Here is a 22444-nt window from a genome sequence, read left to right as displayed (position 1 = left end):
CACACACACCTTCCCCCGCAGCTCACACACACACACACACCTGCACCCGCAGCTCACACACACACACACCTGCACCCGCAGCTCACACACACATACCTGCACCTGAAGCTCACACACACACACACACACACCTTCCCCCGCAGCTCACACACACACACACCTGCACCCGCAGCTCACACACACACACACCTGCACCCGCAGCTCACACACACACACACACCTGCACCCGCAGCTCACACACACACCTGCACCCGCAGCTCACACACACACCTGCACCCGCAGCTCACACACACACCTGCACCCGCAGCTCACACACACACACACACCTGCACCCACAGCTCACACATGCGCACACCTGCACCCGCAGCTCACACACACACACACCTGCACCCGCAGCACACACACACGCACACCTGCACCCGCAGCTCACACACACACACACACACCTGCACCCGCAGCTCACACACACACCTGCACCCTCAGCTCACACACACACACACACCTGCACCCGCAGCTCTCACACACACACAGCTGCACCCGCAGCTCACACACCTGCACCCACAGCTCATACACACACCTGCACCCGCAGCTTACACATACTCACACACCTGCACCTGCAGCTCACACACACACACACCTGCACCCGCAGCTCACACACACACACACCTGCACCTGAAGCTCACACACACACACACCTTCCCCCGCAGCTCACACACACACACACCTTCCCCCGCAGCTCACACACACGTGCACACCTGCACCCGCACCTCACACAGACACCTTCCCCCGCAGCTCACACACACACACACACGCGCACACCTGCACCCGCAGTTCACACGCAGGCGTTTGCCACGTGGCTGCTGGGCCGAGCAGTCAGTCTCCCTGCTGTCCCCTGCTGCTGACAGGACATAGGGCACCGGTCTCGACACTGGAACCGTCTCTGGAACCCTCTGCTCCGAGGCCTGTGCCACCGTGGGCCAGGCTTGGCCTGAGTGTCCCACGGGTGCCCAGCTCAGCCCCGCCCCCACGCCCCCAGCCCCACCCCCCTGGCCTGCATGACCCCAGCTCCTGTAACCCCATGGCCTAGACTCGATGACCCCCAGGGCCTCCCGACACCAGCCCCCATCACCCTCAGCCCCCTGACCCCTGACCCTGGCCTCTGTGACCCCCGGGTGCCCCCAACCCCCTCCCTCGACCTCAGTCCTTGACCCCTGGCCTTTGTGACCTTAGGCTTCCCCACCTCCCATCCTGTCTGCCGCCCCGGTCCCATTTCCGGGTGCTGAGGGGGCGGGAGCAGAGACCGCCCAGAGTTAAAAAGGTGGCTGTAAATATTTAATTTCCCCGTAGTTTCAATCAGAAAGAAGCATTTGGTAATAAAAATAACAGACTTCTTTCCCACGGTCTCTTGTGTCTGTGGGTGCTGCTGAGCTGCTCAGGTGCTGGGCGCGGTGGGTTGGGTCCTCTCCCTCCCCGGGCTAGGTGCCCGTGGGGGTGGCCGGGGGGCAGGAGTGGGACAGGATGTCGCTGTGCTTGTGGGCAGCCTCGTCCAGGTCCAGTGTCCTCTGGTTGATCTCCAGCGTCATGCAGCCGCGGAAGAAGGCGGTGACGGGCACTGAGGTCACCGGCACCTCTGGGCGGGGGAACAAGGCCACGTCAGAGCCCCTCGTGGCGCTGCCCGCTGAGCCCTCGGCCTGCCTCCTCCGTCCCACCCCAGCACGGGGGCTGGTGTCGAGCACTGCGGGCCGGCTTGGTCAGTGCCCTCCCCCAGAGAAGGAGGAGGGACACACACCACGCCACACTGCGGGAGCCCGGGGGACCCTGCCCTGGACTCCTGGGACCCCCCGCCCGCCTGCACCTGAGGCTAGCCCCCACTGGTGGCACGGCGCCCTGGAGCTCAGGGACCGTCCCCCTGGGGTGGCGAACCCGGGCCAGCTCCGCGCATGTGGGCCCGGTGGGCTCAGAAACGCGAAACGCACACACGGGCGGCCCCGTCCTACCTGGCAGTCCCCCGACGAAGGTGAGCACAGGGCCCTGCAGGTGTCTCCCGAGGACGGCCAGTCTCTCCTGCAGCCCCGCAGGGCTCACCTCACGCTGGCCGCACGTGCCGTCCACCTCCAGGGAGGCCAGGCTGCTGTTCATGGACACAGCCAGCACGTGCTCCTGGCCGTCACAGACCTTGATCTCCATCAGCACTAGGGGGACATTCTCCACAGCCAGCACCACCAGCTGTGGGGGAGGCTGTGAGCACTGGGGTGGGGGCTGTGAGCACTCAGGTGGGGGGGCTGTGAGCACTCGGGTGGGGGCTGTGAGCACTCGGGGGGCTTTGAGTGCTCGGGTGGGGGCTGTGAGCACTGGGGTGGGGGCTGTGAGCACTGGGGTGGGGGCCGTGAGCACTCGGGTGGGGGGCTGTGAGCACTCGAGTGGGGGGCTGTGAGCACTCGGGTGGGAGGTTGTGAGCACTCGGGTGGGAGGCTGTGAGCACTGGGGTCGGGGCTGTGAGCACTCGGGTGGGGGGCTGTGAGCACTGGGGTCGGGGCTGTGAGCACTCAGGTGGGGGACTGTGAGCACTCGAGTGGGGGGCTGTGAGCACTCGGGTGGGGGTTGTGAGCACTCGGGTGGGGGGCTATGAGCACTCGGGTGGGGCTGTGAGCACTAGGGTGGGGGCTGTGAGCACTCGGGTGTGGGAGGAGTCTGTCGCAGGAGGAGAGTGACCTGTTCCCTGTGGACAAGGAGCTTGGCTCTCTCTAGGTGTCCCACAAGGGCCGCGAGAGAGGGAGCCTGGGGGCTCCACGGGAGGCTGCGGAGAGCTCCTCTCACCGAGGCCCAGCAGACCAAAGTCACGGGTCACAGAACACGGGTGTTCTGGGACCAAGAACAAAGATGTGGAGCTTCTTGCCAGAGAACCGGCCACATGCGACTCTGGCACCAAGCCCAGCCAGGCGTGTCACCAGCCGGAGACAGCCAGTGTGTTTGTGCCACAGAACACACCGCTGCACTCCAGGGCCAGGCATATGCTCTGACAACACACGTGGACACAGAACCGTGCTCCAACCCATGGAACAGGGCCATGCTCTGACATGGAACAGGGCCATGCTCTGACATGGAACAGGATCATGATCTTGCCTGGGACAGGATCATGCAATGACATGGAATAGGATCATGCTAAAACACAGAACAGGATCACACTCTGACATGGGACAGGATCATGCTCTGGCACGGGACAGGATCATGCTCTGACATGGAACAGGGTCACGCTCTGACATGGAATGGGGTCATGCCAACACTGGCAGGCCTGCCCCCCTGCTGAGAGATGGCTGTTGGGTGCAGACTCCCGAGTGCTCCCTGTGGGCTGGGGCCAGTGCTGGTGGGAATGAGCACTGTGTCCCGGAGACTGTGAGAGCTCCGGGCTGTGCTGGGAGCAGCTGCTGGCCGAGGGGTGAGGGGGCAGCATGGACCCTGACAGCACTCACTCACGGCCCCGAGACAGACGGCGGCCGGGGGCGGGTACCTGCTTCTTGAGCTTCCTGGTGGAGTGGTAGTCCACGAGGGCCACGGACAGGGCCACGGTGCGGTCCTCGCCCACCAGCGCAAGCAGCACCCCCGTGTCGGCCGCAGGGCGGATCCGAGCCACGATCTCTATTCCCCAGGTGGTCTCCGTGCCGACCTCCGGGGAGGTCCGAGCTGCGAAGAAGGCGGCGCATCACCAGGCCATCCGGGCCGAGCAGAGGCAGGAGTGAGCGGCCCGCGGCACGCGCCCCACAGCCCACAAGCCCAGCGGACAGCTGGCCTGGGCCTGGGCCGCGGCGACCAGCCCCGCAGTGGCCACGCGGCGGCCAGTTCACAGCACCCCTCCGGGACACGAGGCCTAGCCCACAGGGCTGGGGTGCCCAGGGACACGAGGCCTAGCCCATGGGGCTGGGGGTGCCCGGGGACACGAGGCATAGCCCACGGGGCTGGGGGTGCCCGGGGACATGAGGCCTAGCCCACAGGGCTGGGGTGCCCTGCTCCCGGACCACGCCGGCCACTGCCTGAGCTCTCCTCGGGCGGGACCCCTCCTCCCACAAAGCCAGCCCCACTCCCCTGTGGGCCTGTGAAGGCCACAGACAGGCACAGGCACAAGACTCACAGCTGTGAGGCGGGGAGCTCTGGGCCCAGGGCGAGGCGACTCCATGACACCAACCCCTGACCACGCAGAGCCAGTGAGGCGACTCTCAGAGCTGGCACACGCTTGTGCTCCAAGTCCAGAACAGGGGGTGGTGCAGGTGCTCTGGCCTGCACGTTTCATATCCCATACAAGTGGGGATACATGTGCTCCTGCCACACACACCATATCCTTATAGGACGGGCGTACATCTGCACATATCTGCAAGCTCCACGTCCCATACAGGGTGAGTATACACGTGCACATACACAATCAGATCCTGCACAGGTTGGATATACATGTGCATGTACACATACGTCATATCCTGTACAGGGTAGGATACATGTGCATGTACACACTTGACATAATCCCATACAGGGTACATGTGCATGCATATACACACATGTCATATCCTGCACAGTGTGGGTGTACACATGCATATACATGCACATGTATCCTGTACAGGGTGAGTATACATGTGCATATACACATCATATTTGTACAAGGTGAATATACATGTGTATACACATCATATCCTGTATAGGATAGGTAAACATATGCACATATATGCACATTTCATATGCTGTACAGGGTGGGGTACATGTACACATACAAGCATGTCATATCCTGTAGAGGGTAGGGGTACATGTGCATGTGTACACATGCCATATCTTATACTGGTTAGGGGTACACATGCATGTACACACATCATGTTCTGTGTAGGGTGGTTGTACACATGCACATACATGCATGACCCATATCCCATACAGATCGGGTGAATATGTGCTTGTTATCATCTCAATTCATTAGATATAGGGTGTAGGTCAGATATAGGAGTACGTTAGATACAGGTGTAGACAACATACAAGTGTAGGTCAGTTATGGTGTAAGTGAGATACAGGAATAGGTGAGATACCAGGATAGGTCAAAATCAGATGTGGGTCACATACAGATGAAGTCTAGATACAGGTGTAGGTCAGATGCAGGTTAGCTACAGGTGTAGAGATGCAGGTCAGATATAGGTGTAGGTTAAATATAAGTATAAATCAGACACAAGTATAGGTAGAGAGAAAAATAAGTCAGATATATGCGTAGGTCAGATACAGGTATAGACTACATGAGTAGATCAAAAATAGATGTAGGTGAGATACAGGTGAGGTGTAGATCAGATACAGGTGTAGACTAGACAGAGGTATCGATCAGATACAGTTGTAGACTTGATACAGGAGTCTAAGTCAAATACAGGTGGTTAGTAGATAGGGAAGTAGGTCACATACAGGCAGAGGTCAGGTACAGGTATAGACTAGAATCAGGTGTAAGTGACATAGAGGTGTAGACAAGATACAGGTGCAGGTCAGATATAGGTGTAGATCAGATATAGGTATAGATCACAGGTGTAGTCTGGATGCAGGTATAGACTAGGTACAGGTGTAGGTGACATTCAGGTGTAGTTCACATACTGGTGTAGGTCAGACACAGTGTAGATTAGATACAGATGTAGGACACATACAGGGGTATGTCAGATACAGGTGTAGGTCAGATGCAGTGTAGACTAGATACAGGTGTAGGTCAGATACAGGAGTAGGTCACACACAGGTGTAGACTAGATACAGGAGTTGTCCGGTGCAGGTGTAAGCGCAACACAGGTGTAGGTCGGAGACAGGTGTGGTCTGGCATAGGTGTGGGCTAGACAGACTCTGCTGTCAGAGAAGTGGTTTCCGGAACGGCCCGTGGACAAGCCCACGGCCTCCCGGTGCCTCAGGTCAGGGCTATTGTAACAGGTAGGTCAGAGAGAGTGGGAGGGCCAGGAGGGGATGCTGCTGACCAGCACAGACCATTCGCCCTCACGGGGGGCCGCAGCCCACGGGGAGAGGCCAGGCCAGGAGCAGGGGGAAGGGCTGGGCCTCCACCTTGCGTTTCCCTCCTGTGCTGCGGAAGCTGCCGGCGAGACCAGTGCTGGGTGCTGGTCCCCAGTCCCCCTCCTGCTGGCTGGACCCCTGGTCAGTTTTCCACACTCTGCTCAACGGGAAACCCTGACCCCAGCCCAGCCTTCTCCCTGGGGTGCATTTCTCTCGTCCATGGGGACTGCTCGTGTGGGCCCCAGGTGCAATTACTGGGGTCAGGTGGCCTCCGAGGTGTGGGCCCAGACGGGCCAGGGTGCTCCCTGCTCTGGCCCGTGCGGCAGGGCCCCCTCGTCGAGGGGTCTCTCGGGACCTCGAGCTGGGGAGGCTGAGGACCAGATGTCCTGCCAAGCCCCCGTGGGGCCTAACTTCCCAGGCACCCACCCCGAAGCCTGCCCATGTGAACACGGACGGCAAAATGAGACCCGTGTCTGCACGTCCTTGTGGAAGCTGGGGTGGGTGCAGCAGAAGGAAGGTGGGCTGGGTGGCACATGGGCAGGAGCAGGTGAGAGGCGCAAGTCTGAACTGAGGGACCCGGGTGTGTGGCTGCGCAGAGCTGGGGACCAGCGCGGGCCTGCACAGCCGGGCTGAGCACCAGGGACTGAGCTGCACGCGTGGGCAAACCACACAATGGCTCAGGCCTGGCCGTGGGTCTATCCTGGCACGCGTGTGTCCTGTTCAGTCACACCAGAAGCGTCTGTCCTGGGGCTGTTGCGGGTGTGCGGGAGAGGGGTGCTGACCAGACCCTCCCTCCTGCAGCCACGGTCCCTAGACGCTGGGCAGTGGGCTTGCTGGCCCCCGCCTCAGGGACCTGCCCGGGGGGGGGCAGCGCCAGGCCTGGCCCCTCGCACGCTGTCTCCTGGCCCTGCTGGACATGGCTCCGCCTGCCCAGACTCAGCACGTACCCCCAGCATGACAGAGGTGCCTGTGAGGTCAGCCCGAGGGGGCCGTGGACTCACCGTAGTCCAGACGGTAGAAGGCGAAGCCGCTGCCCGGGAAGAAGGAGCCGGGCTCAGCGGCCGAGAGGCACTGCATGCGGCTGTTGGCCCGCACGGTCTCCTGGATGGCCGTGTCCTCCCCGTTTACCCAGTTCCAGCTCCGCAAGCAGCCGTCCAGCCTCGGGTTCATCTGCAACGGGACCACGTGGGTCGGTCAGCACCCAGCGGCCGACTCACGACCAGGCTGGCTCTGCGGGTGATCTCAGGGTCCTCCCTGACCACACGGGTGTCACGTGGGGGCCAACTACTGTGGGCACCTGGGCCCCCCAAGAGACAGGGGCTGCTGGCCTCTGTGCGTCTCTGTGTGTGTCGTATTTGTGCACATGCACACGAGGCTCTGGCACTGTGTGTCCGTGTGTGCCCATGTCTTTGCATGTGTACACGAGGCTCTTGGCATGTGCGTGTCCATGTGTGTGTCCATGTCTGTGCATGTGTGCACAAGGCTCTGGCATGTGCATGTCCGTGTGTGTCCATGTTTGTGTGTGCATGAGGCTCTGGCAAGTGCGTGTCCGTGTGTGTGTGCCTGTGTGTGCAGGAGACTCTGGGCACTGTGCGTGTTTGTGTGTGTCCATATCTGTGCATGTGTGCACGAGGCTCTGGCATGTGTGTGTCCGTGTGTGTGTGTGTGTGTGTGTCTGTGTGCAGGAGACTCTGGGCACTGTGTGTCTATGCGTGTCCATGTCTGTGCATGCATGTAGGAGCCTCTGGCATGTGCGTGTCCATATGTGTCCATGTCTGTGCGTGTGTGCACGAGGCTCTGGCATGTGTGTGTCCGTGACAGGAGCCTCTGCACACGGCCTCCAGGCGTGGGCTGAGCCTTGGTGCTGGCAGAGATGTCACCACTGCGCCCCGTGTGCTGGGGAGGACGGCGACTCACGGGCTGGACCAGGTCCCTGTCGCTGAAGGGGATGCCGCCCACGGTCAGGTTGAGGTGGTAGAGCCCCCGGTGCAGCTGGAACAGGCCCCCGGACACGGCGAGCCTCATCACGGCGTCCTGGTCCACCTTCACCACCAGGCTGCGCTCCAGCTCCTCCACCGAGATCTGCGACAGCTGCACTCAGGGCCGGCGGCCAGCCCCGCCCTCGGGACTGCGAGGGCCACACACCGCCCTCAGCCTGCCGGGCACGGCCCTCGCCGTCCAGCCAGAGGCACCTGTGCAAGGGCCGTGCCCGGGCGGCCCCTGGGACTGCGGCTGCTCTCCACGGGCGACCCAGAGCAGCTGTGGACGGGGCCGGGCCCGGCTGTCCTGCTCTGAGGTGCCGCACAGGGGCGGGGACCACCACCTCGCCCCCAGCCGGGCGGTGTGCTCCTGGTGAGGTGCCCGATGGGCTGGGGGACGCTGGCTGTGGGCATGGCCACGCTGGCCGCAGCACTCACCGTCAGCCATGCCCCATGGCTGATGAAGGGCCCGCTGCTCGTGACGCGGCCCACGCCCTGGTAGTGCAGCTGCAGCTCCAGCCGGCCGGCCCGCAGGCCCAGGACGATCCAGCTGCTGTCCCTCTGGCCCCCCGCAAAGAAGAGCACGCCCTCGGGGTCAAAGGTCCTGAACTCAAACTCGGCCATGAACCTGGGGAGCACAAAGCCTCACTGAAGGCACAAACTGGCCAGGGGAGAGGCTGGGGCCCTGCCCACCTGCCGGACCCAGGCCCTGGGGCTGAGCCAGTGCATAGCACAGGCATGTGGTGTCTGTGTGCATGCGTGCGTGTATGTATATGCATATGTGCGCATGCAAGTGTGTGTGCATAGATGCATATGTGTGCATCTGTGGGCATGCATGTGTGGTGTATACACGTGTGTGCGTGTATGTGTGCATCTGCACGTGTGCAAGTCAGTGCTCTGTGCACACATGCTGTCCATGTGTGTAGTGCTGTGTGGTATGCATGTATCTGGTGCTGCGTGTGGCATGTTGCATGCATGTTGGCACTATTGTCACGTGTCTGGAGCCGCCGCTCACCGTGTGGGCTGCAGCCGCTTGAAGCGCAGGCGGATGACGGGCGTCCCGCTGAACATGCGGCCCAGGTACAGGGACTTGGCGCTTCTGGCCACGGCGAAGGACACGCATGGCAGGATGTCCTGGGGAGCAGGGCGGGGCTGCCGCCGGGTGCCGCGACTCTCTCCCACCCAGGAGCCCCCCACCCTCCTGCCCAGCCAGACGTCTGTCCAGAGGCACGGGGAGCACACGGCACACGCCAACAGTACGTGGTGCCCGGTGTCGCCCGAGGCCGCGCCTGCCCTGTGACCAGAGGGGCCGGCCCGTCTGGGGTCAGCCGGCCGGCACCGTCCCACCCACACAGGCTCGTCTGTCCCGCCCATCCCCACCCAGGGCACACGGAGCCCGGCCCTGAGCTGGCGCCAGGACACTACCTCACAGGTGCTCATGTCTGGGGACAGCTTGAGGCCCCCGCGGCCGTCACAGTGGCACGTGTAGCTCCCAGGGCTGTTGGTGCAGGACTGCTCGCAGAGGCCCTGGGCACACTCGTCCACATCTGCGCAGGAGGGACTGGGGTCAGCACCGACCCCCACACATTGCACCCGGCCCTCTGTCCACGTGTGTGTGCATCTGCATGTGCATGTGTGTGTCACTGCACTGTGACACATGTGCATGGACATGCCTGACCCTGCCACACGCTGCCCTGGCCCTCTGTCCATGCCTGACCCCCCCACATGCTGCACCTGACCTCCACGCACATGTCCCTAGCAGCCCATCCTCCTGCCTGCCCCCACTGGACCTGGCATCAGTCTCAGAGCCTGCATCTGTTCCCCCTGCTGGGGGACGGAGTCACCAGACCCCCGAGTGGAGGGGGAAGGGCAGGGCAGGCTGCAGCCCACAGGTCTACCCAGCGTCAGCCTGAGGGTCTGGACAAGACTCTGGGGCAGTGCCTAGTCCTGAGGGGCTGAGAAGGGGCCTGAGAGGGGAGGTGAGATGAGAGGGGTAGTACCACCCCATCAAGGGGCCTGAGTGACTGTGTGTGTCATGGAGTGTGCATACGAGAGGGTGTGTGCGTGTATATGCCATGGGGCGTGCACACGAGGGTGTGTGCATGTGTGTGCCATGGAGTGTGCACACAAGGGTGCATGTCATGGAGTGTGCACATGGAGGTGTGTACGTGCATATGCCCTGGGTGCTTGCCCACAGCATGCGTGTGCGCCTAGCATGCACACACTGCCTACATGTTTGTGCGTGTGACATGTGTCTCTGGGGGCCTGCCCAGGGGCTCCTCCCCCTGTGGTCCGGAGAGGCACCTCGGCAAGCCTTCTCCTGGGCGCTGAACATGTAGCCGTCCTCGCAGAGACAGGAGTAGGAGCCGGGCAGGTTCCTGCAGTGGGCGCTCCCGCACGTGCCCGCGTCTGCACACTCGTCCACGTCTGCAGGGCACCCAGAACAGGACCCGCACGTCAGGACCAGGGGCCGGAGCACGTCCAGTCTGTGCCCCCGGCTCAGTGCAGGACGAGGGTCCTCTCCCTGCTCCCGCACAGCCAGGCCAGAGAGTGTGGGGTGGGCGGGGGAGAGACGCTGCCCCCCCCCCCCCGCACAGCCGACTCAGCCAGGCCAGAGTGTGGGGGTGGGCGGGGGAGAGACGCTGCCCCCCCCCCCCCGCACAGCCGACTCAGCCAGGCCAGAGTGTGGGGGTGGGCGGGGGAGAGACGCTGCCCCCCCCCCGCACAGCCGACTCAGCCAGGCCAGAGTGTGGGGGTGGGCGGGGGAGAGACACTACCCCCCCCCCCCGCACAGCCGACTCAGCCAGGCCAGAGTGTGGGGTGGGCGGGGGAGAGACACTGCCCCCGCCCTGCACAGCCGACTCAGTCAGGCCAGAGTGTGGGGGTGGGCGGGGGAGAGACGCTGCCCCCCGGCCCTGCCCACCAGGCTCCAGGCGGGAAGGCTGCCCCCCCTGCCCCGCCCGGAGCTGGTGCCCTGGGCAGACGCGGCGGCCGGCGCTGTCCCGGCACACGGATGCAGCAGCCCTGGCTGGGCGCGGGGCGTGGGGCCCACCTTGGCAGCTGCTGCTGTCTGGCCCCAGCACGTAGCCGCTGTTGCAGGCGCAGTGGAAGCTCCCGGGCTGGTTGTGGCAGATCTGCGAGCAGCCCCCGTTCTGCTGAGCACACTCGTTGACATCTGGGCACGGGACACGGGGGGCAGCGGGCTGGGTCACCCACGGACGCTGCCCTGAGAGCCGGGGGAGACCCAGGACGGCCCTGCGCTCGGCCCGCTGGCCCACGTGGCCGTGTCCAGGAGCAGGCGGCCTGGTCTGGCACAGCTGCAGAGGTGGGGGCAGAGGCCACCCCCCCGCAGCCGGGGCACAGGCCACGTGCAGGGTCCACGTCCCTCCCGCCCGCCACTCCTGACCCCAGGAGCCAGGAGCTGAGCTGTCTGTGCAGTCCCCGGGGAGGGAGGGAGGAGGCCGGGCCCGGTGGTCACGGCGGAGAGCTGCCCGCCCAGACCCCGCACCTGAGTCACACAGCTGCCCGCCCCAGCCCGCATGGCACTGGCAGTAGAAGTTGCCCTTGAGGTCCTGGCACAGCAGAGTCCGCTCAGCAACACAGGGGTCCGGAGAGCACTGGTTAGGGAGGTCTGCAGGGCAGGGAGGGAAGGAGGAAGAGGAAACTGCAGTGAGTGGCCGACCTTCACCCAGACACAGTCCAGGCTGGGCTGGCCACAGGGCGCCCTCTCGGGTGGGGGCCCCTGGGAGGGGCAGCGGAGAGCCTCCTCCTGGCCCCCGGGCAGTGTGCCCCAGGACTGGGGCTGTCCTGGGGCTGGGGAGCTGACCCTCGCGGGGCCGCCCTGCAGCTCAGGCCTGTGCAGAGATGTCCAGCTGCCCGCAGACATGGACACACCCGGCGCCTGCCCCCGCCACTCCCCCAGAGTCCAGCAGCTCCTCAGCTGCCCCTCTGGGCCGTGGGCAGAGAGAGAAGGGGTTGGACTCCTCAGAGCTGTGCTCACACACCCATCGGGGGTCACTTCCCCCCAGCCCAGGGCACAGGCCAGGGCAGCTGCCCACCTCTGCAGACACGCAGCCCCTTCGCAGGCCGAGAGCGAGTGGGAGGCCGGCCACCCACCTCAGAGCACGAGGTAGGCACACCGTCAGCACAGGGCGGGGCGCCGAGCCCCTCCAAGGTCACAGCACAGACCCCCGCCACCCGGAGGGCTGCGGGCACCTCAGGCGGGGCCGCGAGCAGCGTGCTCAGGCCGAGCCCCCAACAGCCACCCCTGAGAGGGCTGCTGGGCCCCAGAAACTGGCATGTGGAAGGCACCGGGCTGCTGGGCCTGGCTAGCGGGTCAGTCCTGCCCCGGGCACTTGTCCTGGCCTTTCCAGAACGGCAGAGCAGCCAGGTCAGGCTGCGATGTCCCAGGCCACCTCCTCACAGTCCTTTACTCTGGCCAAAGAGTCCTGGCCTCTAAGACCACATAGGGTTGAGACCCCCAGCATAAGAAACTGCTCTGGGTTCCTGACACACACATGCCCGGGGTCCTGACAGCGCCCCCCGGGGTCCCGACACAGACCCCCGGGGTCCCCAACATGCACAGACCCCCGGGGTCCCCGACACGCACAGACCCCCGGGGTCCCCGACACGCACAGACCCCCGGGGTCCCCGACATGCACAGACCCCGGGGTCCCCGACAACCCCACAGCAGAGGGCGTGTCTGGGGCCAGTAGGCCGGAGCCCAGGCCGTGAGAGGAACGTGCCCGCAGACCTGCAGCTCTCGGGTAGGGGTGCGGGAAGCAGGGCCAGCGCAAAGCTGGGCAGGGCTGAATCTCTGGGTCGGGGCAGCGTGGGGTGCCGAGGGCTGGGCGTCCGTCCCAGCCATAGGGTTGGGAGCTCTGGGGCGCTGACACAGCCACTGACTTGTCCTACCCCGGGGAAAGGGGGCGAGATCCACACCCCTGGGACTGGGCCACAGGCTGCCCACTCTCCCGAGGCCACACAGGGAGGAGACCAGGTGGTCACTTCAGGGGTGAGTTTGTGTGAGGAGATGTGCTGTGTGCAGGGCACAGAGCTGCAGGTGACTGGGTGAGTGTGGACACTAGCCAAGAAACAACCTCCCTGGCCGCTAAATGGAGCCAGGGGAGGGAGGGCAGGGATGGGGGAGGGAGAGCAGGGACGGGGAGGGAGGGCAAGGATGGGGGAGGGCAGGAATGGGGGAGGGCAGGCAGGGATGGGGGTGGGAGGGCAGAGATGGGGGAGGGAGGGCAGGGACAGGGGAGGGAGGGCAGGGACGGGGGGAGGGAGAGCAGGGATGGGGGAGGGAGGGCAGGGATGGAGAAGGAGGGCAGGGACGGGGGAGGGAGGGCAGGGACAGGGGGAGGGAGAGCAGCGATGGGGAGGGAGAGCAGGGACGGGGGAGGGAGGGCAGGGACGGGGGGAGGGAGAGCAGGGATGGGGAAGGGAGGGCAGGAATGGGGGAGGGAGGGCAGGGACGGGAGAGGGAGGGCAGGGACAGGGGGAGGGAGAGCAGCGATGGGGAGGGAGAGCAGGGACGGGGGAGGGAGGGCAGAGACGGGGGAGGGAGAGCAGGGATGGGGAAGGGAGGGCAGGGATGGGGGAGGGAGGGCAGGGACGGGAGAGGGAGGGCAGGGACAGGAGGAGGGAGAGCAGCGATGGGGAGGGAGAGCAGGGACGGGGGAGGGAGGGCAGGGACAGGGGCAGGGAGGGCAGAGATGGGGAGGGAGGGCTGGGACAGGAGGAGGGAGGGCTGGGACAGGGGGAGGGAGGGCAGGGACAGGGGCAGGGAGGGCAGGGACAGGGGCGGGGAGGGCAGGGACAGGGGGAGGGAGGACAGGGACAGGAGAGGGAGTGCTGGGATGGGGGGAGGGAGGGCAGGGATGGGGGAGGAAGGGCAGGGACAGGGGCAGGGAGGGCAGGGACAGGGGGAAGGGAGGGCAGGGACGGCAGAGGGAGGGCAGGGATGGGGGAGGGAGGGCAGGGACAGGCGCAGGGAGGGCAGGGTGCACTTCATGTCACAGGGTCCTGACGTCAGTGGCACTGTGGAAACCTGGCCTGTCTGTGTGGGGCGGAGGGCGGGGGACCGACTCTGAGCGGGTCCTCAGTGGGCCGCAACGGGGCTGGGGTCATCCTGCAGATGAGCGCGTGGTGGGCGCGACACCGGGACACCTGCTGCATCAGTGAGACTCGGGAGACAGCGTGCCACCGCACGCAGGGAGCCCGCGGGATCGGCCGTGAGACTGTGGCTGCCCGCTGGCCGCTCCCTCTGGACAAGCCGACAGACTTACTCTGCACGCAGGTCACGAAGGCCGGGCTCTTCACGTACGGAGACCCGTACCTGCTGATGCACTCTGCGAGAGAGGGACGGGCTCAGACGGCCGCTGGCCCACCGCCCTGGGACCCGGGGGCTGATGGGGTACCCCGAGGTGGGCTGGAGCAGAGGCTGTGAGCAGCTCCCTGCCCACGGCCTCTATCCACGCTGCCGGGCTGAGGGGCGCGCGCGTCCCCCTCTGGGGAGCAGCAGAGCCCCGGGGCCGCCCCTTCCCAGGGCAGGACACGGACGGAGGCTCTCTGGGCAGTGCCGTGCCGTGCTGAGGGGAGCCCCGTCCCGCAGCTCAGTGGCGGTGATGCACCGGGCATGCTGGCCGTGGGTCTAGCCCAATCTGCTGACCAACAGCCACTGAAGCCCTACTGACCGCCAAATCCTGCCCAGTCAGGAGCTGGCCGGGATCCGGGAAGCTCGGGGCAGACCACGGGGCCAAGACCACACAGGGCGGGCCACGGGGGCCAGGGCCTCAGGGGCCGGCCACGGCTCTGGGCGGGGGCCACGCCGCCGCGTGTGGGCACGGCTGGCGTGTCCTGCACGCCCCGCGGTGCCAGACTCACCGTGCTGGGGGGCCCCTTCCCACGGGAGGAGCGGGACCGAGACTGACCCACCGTCTGCAGCGGGGACACTCTCCCCAGCTAGGCCTCCGTGACAACGGGGCAGGGGGCGCGCTCAACTCACCCAGGTATCGAGGGTAGAAATAGTCCTGCAGAGAGAGGGAGAGAAGCACCGTTGGTGCCACGGCCGACACAGGAGCTGCTGGCAGAGGCGCCGGGGCAGGCACGGGCAGTGCTCTCGGCGAGCGAGGAGACGACCAGGCCTGCAGGCTGCCGGGCTGTCCCTCTCCTCCCCAGCACAGCCGGCCACGTGCGGCCCCTTCCACACAGCCCGTCCAGTAGCGGCCCCGACACGTGAGCCAAAGGCGGCCTCAGACACAGTCCTGGCAGGAGCGAGTCCTGAGCACGCGCCGATGGGGCTAGTCACAGGGCTGTCCTGCCTCTGGGCACGCCCTGTTCAGGAACTGCACGGCGTCACTTCTTAAGTGTGTCCGGCTGTGTGTGAAAAAGGCCACGTGCACCCCTGAGTCAGAGGTGACGGACCCAGCAGTCTGCGGGTGCTGGGAAACGGCCTGAGACAGGGCAGGGACCCTGCCGGAGCCAGGACACAGGCCATGAGCACACGTGGCAGCCATTCTCGGCCCGACTTCCCCGCTGCCGGAAAAGCTAAGCAGAAAGAAGGAAGCGAAGTCTGAGACCACCAACCTGAGCTAAGGTCTGAGCCAGGCAGGACGGCACCACCCGAACAGCACCCACCCTGAGGAGGACCCCAGAAGCACTGGACAGCCACTGCCACAGGGATGAACAGCGGCTGGGGAACAGATAAGGAAGGGGATGTGTGCGTGAGCAGAGCGAGGGTGGGTGGGCGATGGGTGGGAGACAGAGTGGGGGATGGGAGGGCAGGTGGGTGGGAGACAGAGTGGGGGATGGGAGGGCAGTGGATGCAGAGATCGGGGGGGTGGGCAGAGAGCAGGAGGGATGGCTGGGGGACTGAGCGGGTGGGCTGCTGCCCAGATGGATGGAGGAATGAGGTGGGCGGATGAGCAGGCACAAGGTGGACACTGACAGCTGGACAGAGCTCTGAGCTCTCAGTCCTAACGGCAGGCGGGACTGGCCTGGGAAGATCAACATCGATGCTGTCTCTTCCCAGGGCATCGTCCAGGGCCCGGGGGTCGGCCAGCGGCGGCCCCAGTCACGGGGGCTGGGAGTGTGCAGCACCCAGCTGTGGGCCCCGAGCTCCCAACACAGGGCGTGTGTGCTCTGGGCCACAGGACACCCCCACGGCCGCCCCCAGGGGAGCAGCCGAGCACGGGCCGCGGAGCCCTGAGGACTCCCCGCCCACCGCGGCGCTGGGGCCAGAGGGGTCGTGAGCCCCCACGCCGGCTCCAGGGCTGGGCCCCCACGTCGTCCTGTGGCCAGCGGAGGGCTCGGGACATGGGCCTGCCTCCCGAGAAGGGTCCGGGCTCAGCAGGGCGTCCTGGCAGGCAGGAAGACGCCCTTGCTCGTGGAGCCTGGCGGTGCCCCTGGGGACAGGGCGGCGGGTCTGTGGCCCACCCCCGAAGGTCCAGCAGCACCTCCTCCCGGCCCCGGCGTGATCCAGCACGGGACGGGTACGCCCCACAGCCCAGGGAGGAAGTGCTCGTGCCTCTGCTCGAGAACCGTCCACCCCGTCTCCAGAGTGGCCAGGCCTCCCTTCGCCCGTGGGTTTCTGCTGGGAACAAGCAGAGCTGGTGACAGTACCCGGCAGGGGGGCTGAGTGGATGCAGACTGCGCCCTCTGAGCCCGGGGAGGGGCCTCGCGGGGGCCACACAGCTCACTGCGGAGTCAGTGAGGCAGCCCTGCAGGGCTCCCGCGTGGCCACGTGGCCTCTGTCCACTCTCCCGCCGGCCCACAGGGCCAGTCCAGGCCGGCCCTGCTCCCAGGCAGGAGGGGCCACAGGAACACCCTCACCCCAACGGTGCCACCAGGGACAAGTTCCCTCCGGGGGCACAGTGGGCACCAGCGAGGGCTGCCCAGGGTGGGCGCCCACAGGGCCCCGGGGCCCTGGGAAAGGCGTGGTGCTGGAGCCCGAGGCCGCAACCCCAGGCGGCTCCGGGTCAGGAGGACACAGGGGGGTGAGGGTCAGAGAGCAGCCTCAGGGGCCCTCACCTGGAGTCTGGGACAGGCCAGAGCTTTAGCTTCTGAAAGGGGAGTTTTGTTCCCCAAACAAAGGCGCACATTCAGTGCTGTCAAAGTGCCCTTCGTGTTTCCACAATCTGAGGCGTGGCCGGACGCTGGCGTTTACTCCCGAGAGCCCCTCTGCTCCCTGCTCCGGGACCAAGACACGGAGCCAGCAGCCTGGTGCCAGGCGCACAGCATCTTCACCTGGCCCGGCTGGGCCCCGGCTGGGCCCCGGCTGCAGGGCCCCAGGAGGTGGCCTCAGACCCTTGACCTCACACCGCTGGTCCCCAGAGGGAAGTCCCTGGGCCGAGGGCAGTGGGCACCTGGGAGGGGCCCGGGAAGCACACAGGGCCTCTCATTGTGCCCAGGTCTCTGCCCGCAGGCCCTGTCCTTGGTCTCAATGCCCAGGGTTGAGAGTGAGCCAAGGGTGTGTCCCTCTGGTGGCTGCGAGTGCATACACACGTGTGACCTGTGCTGTGCATGCACACACAAGGACTCCTTCACACACGTGACTATGTTGTGCACATACATCTACGGGCGCCTGTGTGTGCATGTGTGCCCATATGTAAATCCCATGTCTGGTTCTGAGTTTGTGCCCGTGTGTGTCTGGGATGGCGGCCGCTGGCAAGGCAGAGGCAGGGTGGGCACACGGGTGCTCAGCCACAGTGACAGGGATGGACGGCCACTGCACCCGCCTCCTGTGCAGCCCCAGAGCACCCACTGCCCACATCTGCAGGAGCCGGGTGTGAGGGGGCGGGGAGGATGCTCAGAGGAAGCAGAGACGGGCACAGGGTGTCCACGGCACAGCTGGCCCGGGGGCCGCGCTCAGCACACTCAGCAGGCACTGGCACGAGGCGGCAGCGTTGTCTGGGAGCGGGAGCGGGAGGAGCGGCCACGCCACGGCCTGCGTGCTTCCTTCCGGGAGCTGCGGGGGATTAGAGCAAGGCATCGGCGTCAGGCTGCCGCCCGCCTGCCAGGGCGAGTGAAAGGGGATGGACTGGCCTGTCCTGCGAGAGCGGGAGGGCTGGCACAGGGTCCCTGCGGACTCAGCCCTGAACAGGGTTAAGGACCCCCGGCGGGAGGGCTTGGCAGGAACTCAGATTAGAAGTGGCAACAGCAGGCGGCCTGGCCACTCGGGCCGAGGAATGTGGGGGAGTGGCCGGCAGCACAGGGCCACCGCACAGGTGCACGGCTGAGAGGGGAGGTGGCTGCTCCCTGGAGGACACGGCTCGGAGGTCAGGCGCCCGCGCCCCTCCCCCCAAAGAGGAACAGAACCCGACTGGGGAAGGTCTAGATTAAGCAGGAAGAGGCCAGAGCAGCCCAGCAACAGCAAGTGCTAAACAAGCAGAAACGGTTCCGGGTAAAGCGGCTAGAGCAGCTGACATGCCAGGCGGCAGGAGTCCAGGCCTGACCACCCCACCCTGGACGCCAGCCCCGAGCCCAAGTCTGACCCGAGGCCTGAAGCCCTCAGCCCCCGCGCAGCCCCTGCCAGAGCTTCCCACGAACGCGAGCGGCAGGACAGGTGGCAGCCCTTTCCGCCTCAGGAAAGGGCCCAAGGCAGCTCGCAGCTCCGGTCCGTCAAGCCCCTTATTCACATGAAATAGCCCCTGTGTGCCAGTCAGCAGTGGACACCAGTGCCTGAGGGTCCAGTGCATGGGGCACAGAGCCTGCCTAAGCACACTGTGACCACTCCGTGGCCTCCTCCTCCGTGGCCTCCTCTGTAGTCTCCTCTTTGGGCTCCTCTGTGGCCTCCTCCACAAGCTCTTTCTCTGTGGACTTCTCATATGTGGGCTCTTCCTCTGTGGCTTCCTCTGGGGGTTTCTCCGTGGCCTCCTCCTCTGTGGCCTCCTCCTCTGTAAGCTCCTCCTCTGTGAACTCCTCCTCTGTGGCCTCCTCCTCTGTGGCCTCCTTCTCTGTGGCCTCCTTCTCCGCAGTCTCCTCCTCTGTGGCTTCCTTCTCCGTGGTCTCCTCCTCTGTGGCCTCCTCCTCCGTGGCCTCCTCCTCCGTGGCCTCCTTCTCCATGGTCTCCTCCTCTGTGAGCTCCTCCTCTGTGGCCTCCTCCTCCGTGGCCTCCTCCTCCGTGGCCTCCTCCATAGGCTCTTCCTTTATGGTTTCCTCTGTGGTCTCCTCCTTTTTGGGCTCCTCTTCTGTGGCAGCCTCCTCCTCTGTGGCTTCCTCTGTGGTCTCCTCTTCCATGGCCTCCTCCGTGACCTCCTCCTCTGTGGGGTCCTCCTCCGTGGCCTCCTCCTCTGTGGGGTTCTCCTCTGTGGGCTCCTCCTCCGTGGCCTCCTGCTCTATGGCCTCATCCTCTGTGGGCAGCGGCAGCCCGAGGAAGGGAAATTGCAGCCAAGGGCAGCAGAGAACAGGTGGGGACGGGGAAATGGGCTGCTGCCCCATACAGTGTCTCTGTCTCTGATTTCCCTGCCCGCCCCCCACCTGCAGTGCCAGGGATGGAGAGAAAACCCGAGTTAGGAAAGTGCTCCAGAGGGGACTCCACAGTGGCCACACTGACGTACCAATGAGGCCGCACCTCAGAAGTGACGGAAGCCCCCTCGGATCCTGTGTGCCAGGAGCTCCGAACTCCCTGCAGACGGCCCTCTGGTGCCAAGTATGTGGACTCCCAGGCCTAGGAGGCTGTCCCCCAGCGCAACCCCTTGGGGACAGCAAGGCCCCTGCAGAGGCGCATCGGGTACCGCCACCTTAGAGGATGCTCTGGGCGGGGCGGGGGGGGGGGCAGCTGATGCCCAAGAAAGGAGCTGAAGGCCAGGGGCTGCTTCCTGCCCTGCTCTGCACTGCCCCTTCGTTGGGGTGTGGGACCCTGTGCTAGGGGCAGGGTGGCCCGCCCGGCGGGGGGGGGGGGGGCGGCGGCTCCTAGGGAGCATCCCCCACACACTTGCCCGTGGCTGGTCCTGAGGTCCTGGGTCACCAGAGCCCGCGGCCACGAAGACCGGGATCATAGCTGCCCCTGCACGCGGCACTGGGGTCACGTCCTTTGCAGCCCGCTCCGCACTGAGTCTCGCGCGCTCCCAGGCCAGGACGTGGCCAAGGGGAGGACCGGCCGGCAGGTGAGCGCGCGCGCCCGCCCCGCCCCGCGCCCCGCGCTCACCGTCTCAGGGTTGTTCTCGAACACCTCACGGGCCTCCTCCTGGCTGCACAGCTCCTCGATGCACTCGCGCTCCAGATGGCCTTGCTTGGTCTCCTCGAAGACCTGGAAGGCGCGTCGCTGCCGGGGCCGCAGGAACTGCGCCGCCTCGCGCGCCCGCAGCATCACGGCTGCAGGGAGAGCGGGTGAGCGGCGGCCGCTGCCCGGCCCTGCCCGGCTGGGCACTCGCCGCCCGCGCCCTGCCCGGCCGGCACTCGCCGCCCGCGCCCTGCCCGCGCCCCCGTCCGCGCCCCTGCCCGGCCGGCACTCGCCGCCCGCGCCCCCGTCCGCGCCCCCGTCCGCGCCCCTGCCCGGCCGGCACTCGCCGCCCGCGCCCTGCCCGGCCCGGCACTCACCGTGCGCGCGCTCCCGCGCCCCTTCCCGCCCCGCGTCCTGCCCGCCCCGCGTCCTGCCCGCCCGCGCCCCCCGCGCCCGCCCGCCTCACCGTGCGCGCACTCCGAGGCCAGCAGCAGCAGCAGCGCCGCGCCCAGGGCGGCGGCGGGCGCGGGCGGCATGGCGCGGCGGGCGGGCAGGGCCGGGAGCGCGGTCAGCGCGCCCGGGAGGCCGTGGCGAGCCGCGGGCGCCGCGGGGCGGGGGCGCCGGTCATCCCGAGCGGGCGGCGCTGAAGGTCACATCCCGACGGCCGCGGCACCTCTGCGCCCGGGCCCGTCCGGGGGAGGCGCGCGGGGCGGGCGCGGGCGGGGCGCGGGGGCCGCGCGGGGCGGCGTCGCGGGCGGGGCGCGGGGCGCGGGGCGCGGGGCCAGGATCAAAGGCGGGCGGGGCGCGGGGCCGTCCCGGAGGACCGCCGCGGGGGCGCTGCTTTCGCCGGCCGCTCTCTCCGGACGCAGAGCCCGCCCGAGGGCGCGGACGCTCGGGTCCTGCGAAGCCGTGGGGCCGTGAGAACCAGGGGCTTCCCCCGCCGCCTGTCCTCGCGGTGACCTGGCCGGGTGGCCCGCCGTCCGGGCGCGGGGCTGCCCCCGCACCCCATCGCTTTCGGCCTCTGCGCCCAGATCTTTCGCAAAACCACAGGCAAAGCGCCCAAACGGAGGGGCCAGACCAGAGCAAAGCCCCCAGCATCTGGCGGGGGAGAGGCACCCCCGGGGGCTTCCCAGGACCTGGCTGGAGCCTGGAGCAGGCAGAGGGCTGGGCAGGGAGCGCCAGGTGGGGGAGGGCAGGAGTCTTTGAGGTCACTGGCTTGAGGGTGGAGCCAAGGAGCTTGATGAGGTCGGATTGGGGAGATGAATGTGCAGAAGAATGTTCAAAGAGAATTAGTGATGTCCTGGCTGTCTTCCTGCCATCCGGAGCAGGGCGGGCAGGTGGGGCGCCTAGCTCGCCCTACCAGCTCTGCCGCTTGTGGGTCCTGGCGGTGGGCGGCCCCCATCTTTAGCAATTGATCCCCAGATAGAGGCTGCCCTGCTCAGCAGGCGCGTGACCTCCGGAGGTGCCTTTCCTGGGGCAGATGTCCAGGAAATCTTCCCACTCTGCTGTGGGCTGGAGGCTTGCAGGCTCTGTGTCCTCGGAGCAAAGCCAGCTCTGCCTCTACTTCTCTCCCAGAGAGCCAGGCCCTTCCACAGATGTGCTGGGGGCTGGTGTCCAGCTCCTGGATGGTCAGGTTGGGCTTCACCCATCAATCATCTGAGCCGTGTGGGCGGGGCCTCCTTCCCCAGACTGGGAGCTGCTCACACCTAAGCTTCCTGCCCTGCCCCCTGCCCCACCCCACAAGGCCTGCCCGCCAAGTTTTTTTTTTTTTTTTGCCCGCCAAGTTTTAATACAACTTTTGTTTGGGTATGGTTTGGGGCCAGCTCAGGACTGACTCCGGGCTCTGAGCTCAGGAATCACTCCTGGTAGGACTCAGGGACCTGGGATCGAACCCGAGTTGGATGTGTGCAGGAAGGTGCTTCCTTGCTGTATTCTCTCTCCAGTCCCCTGATGCTGCTTTTTGGGAACCACATTTGCAATCTCTGGCAGGCCTTGGAATCGGTGTGCTCTGTGAGGGGTGGAAGGCATCCCGCCACCCCCAGGTCTGCTCCGAGTGTGCAGTGGCTGTGTAGTGGGCCCCGGTCAGCCCTGGACACTGCTGCTTGCTGCATGCTTGCTGCTCCGTCTGTAAAAGGTGTCTTCCTGACTGGGGTCAGCTTGTCCAGGCTCCCTCAGGACCTTCCCACATGGAAATCAGAAGTCCAGGGTCCTCAGGGCCCCTTACCCCTGGTCACCCAGGTGGTCACTTTCCGCCACTGGCCTGTGGGGTCCTGTACAGCCTGGACTTAGGAGCAGTTGG

At 66.0% G+C, this 22444-nt stretch overlaps 2 protein-coding genes across 4 annotated transcripts; both read right to left on the bottom strand.

The window, feature by feature from the left end:
• Positions 1-1310: 1310 nt before the first annotated feature.
• GAS6 (growth arrest specific 6) lies at positions 1311-20777 on the bottom strand. Of its 2 annotated transcripts, none has more exons than XM_055147578.1 (15): positions 20612-20777; positions 20131-20297; positions 14989-15013; positions 14270-14332; positions 11488-11610; positions 11032-11154; positions 10284-10406; positions 9405-9526; positions 8995-9113; positions 8418-8607; positions 7918-8082; positions 7002-7170; positions 3509-3681; positions 1998-2226; positions 1311-1630 (listed from the first exon to the last, which is right to left on the bottom strand). In XM_055147578.1, the coding sequence occupies exons 1-15, from the start codon at positions 20679-20681 to the stop codon at positions 1476-1478; spliced, it is 2016 nt and encodes a 671-aa protein (XP_055003553.1). In that variant the 5' UTR covers positions 20682-20777; the 3' UTR covers positions 1311-1475. The 2 variants fall into 2 exon arrangements, with proteins under 2 accessions (XP_055003553.1, XP_055003559.1); XM_055147584.1 differs by lacking the exon at positions 20612-20777 and adding an exon at positions 20523-20583.
• LOC129399114 (serine-aspartate repeat-containing protein I-like) lies at positions 15021-20094 on the bottom strand. 2 transcript variants are annotated; one of them, XM_055118087.1, is made up of 2 exons: positions 17013-20094; positions 15021-15530 (listed from the first exon to the last, which is right to left on the bottom strand). In XM_055118087.1, exon 1 carries the CDS (start codon positions 19419-19421, stop codon positions 18696-18698), a length of 726 nt encoding a protein of 241 aa, XP_054974062.1. In that variant the 5' UTR covers positions 19422-20094; the 3' UTR covers positions 15021-15530; positions 17013-18695. The 2 variants fall into 2 exon arrangements, with proteins under 2 accessions (XP_054974062.1, XP_054974068.1); XM_055118093.1 differs by having other exon boundaries at positions 15021-15359.
• Positions 20778-22444: the final 1667 nt, after the last annotated feature.

Source organism: Sorex araneus, chromosome 1, assembly GCF_027595985.1.
Source record: "Sorex araneus isolate mSorAra2 chromosome 1, mSorAra2.pri, whole genome shotgun sequence".
Classification (NCBI taxonomy): Eukaryota; Metazoa; Chordata; class Mammalia; order Eulipotyphla; family Soricidae; genus Sorex; species Sorex araneus.
Note: the sequence above shows the minus strand (reverse complement) of the source record. Positions and strands in the feature narration are given on the sequence as shown.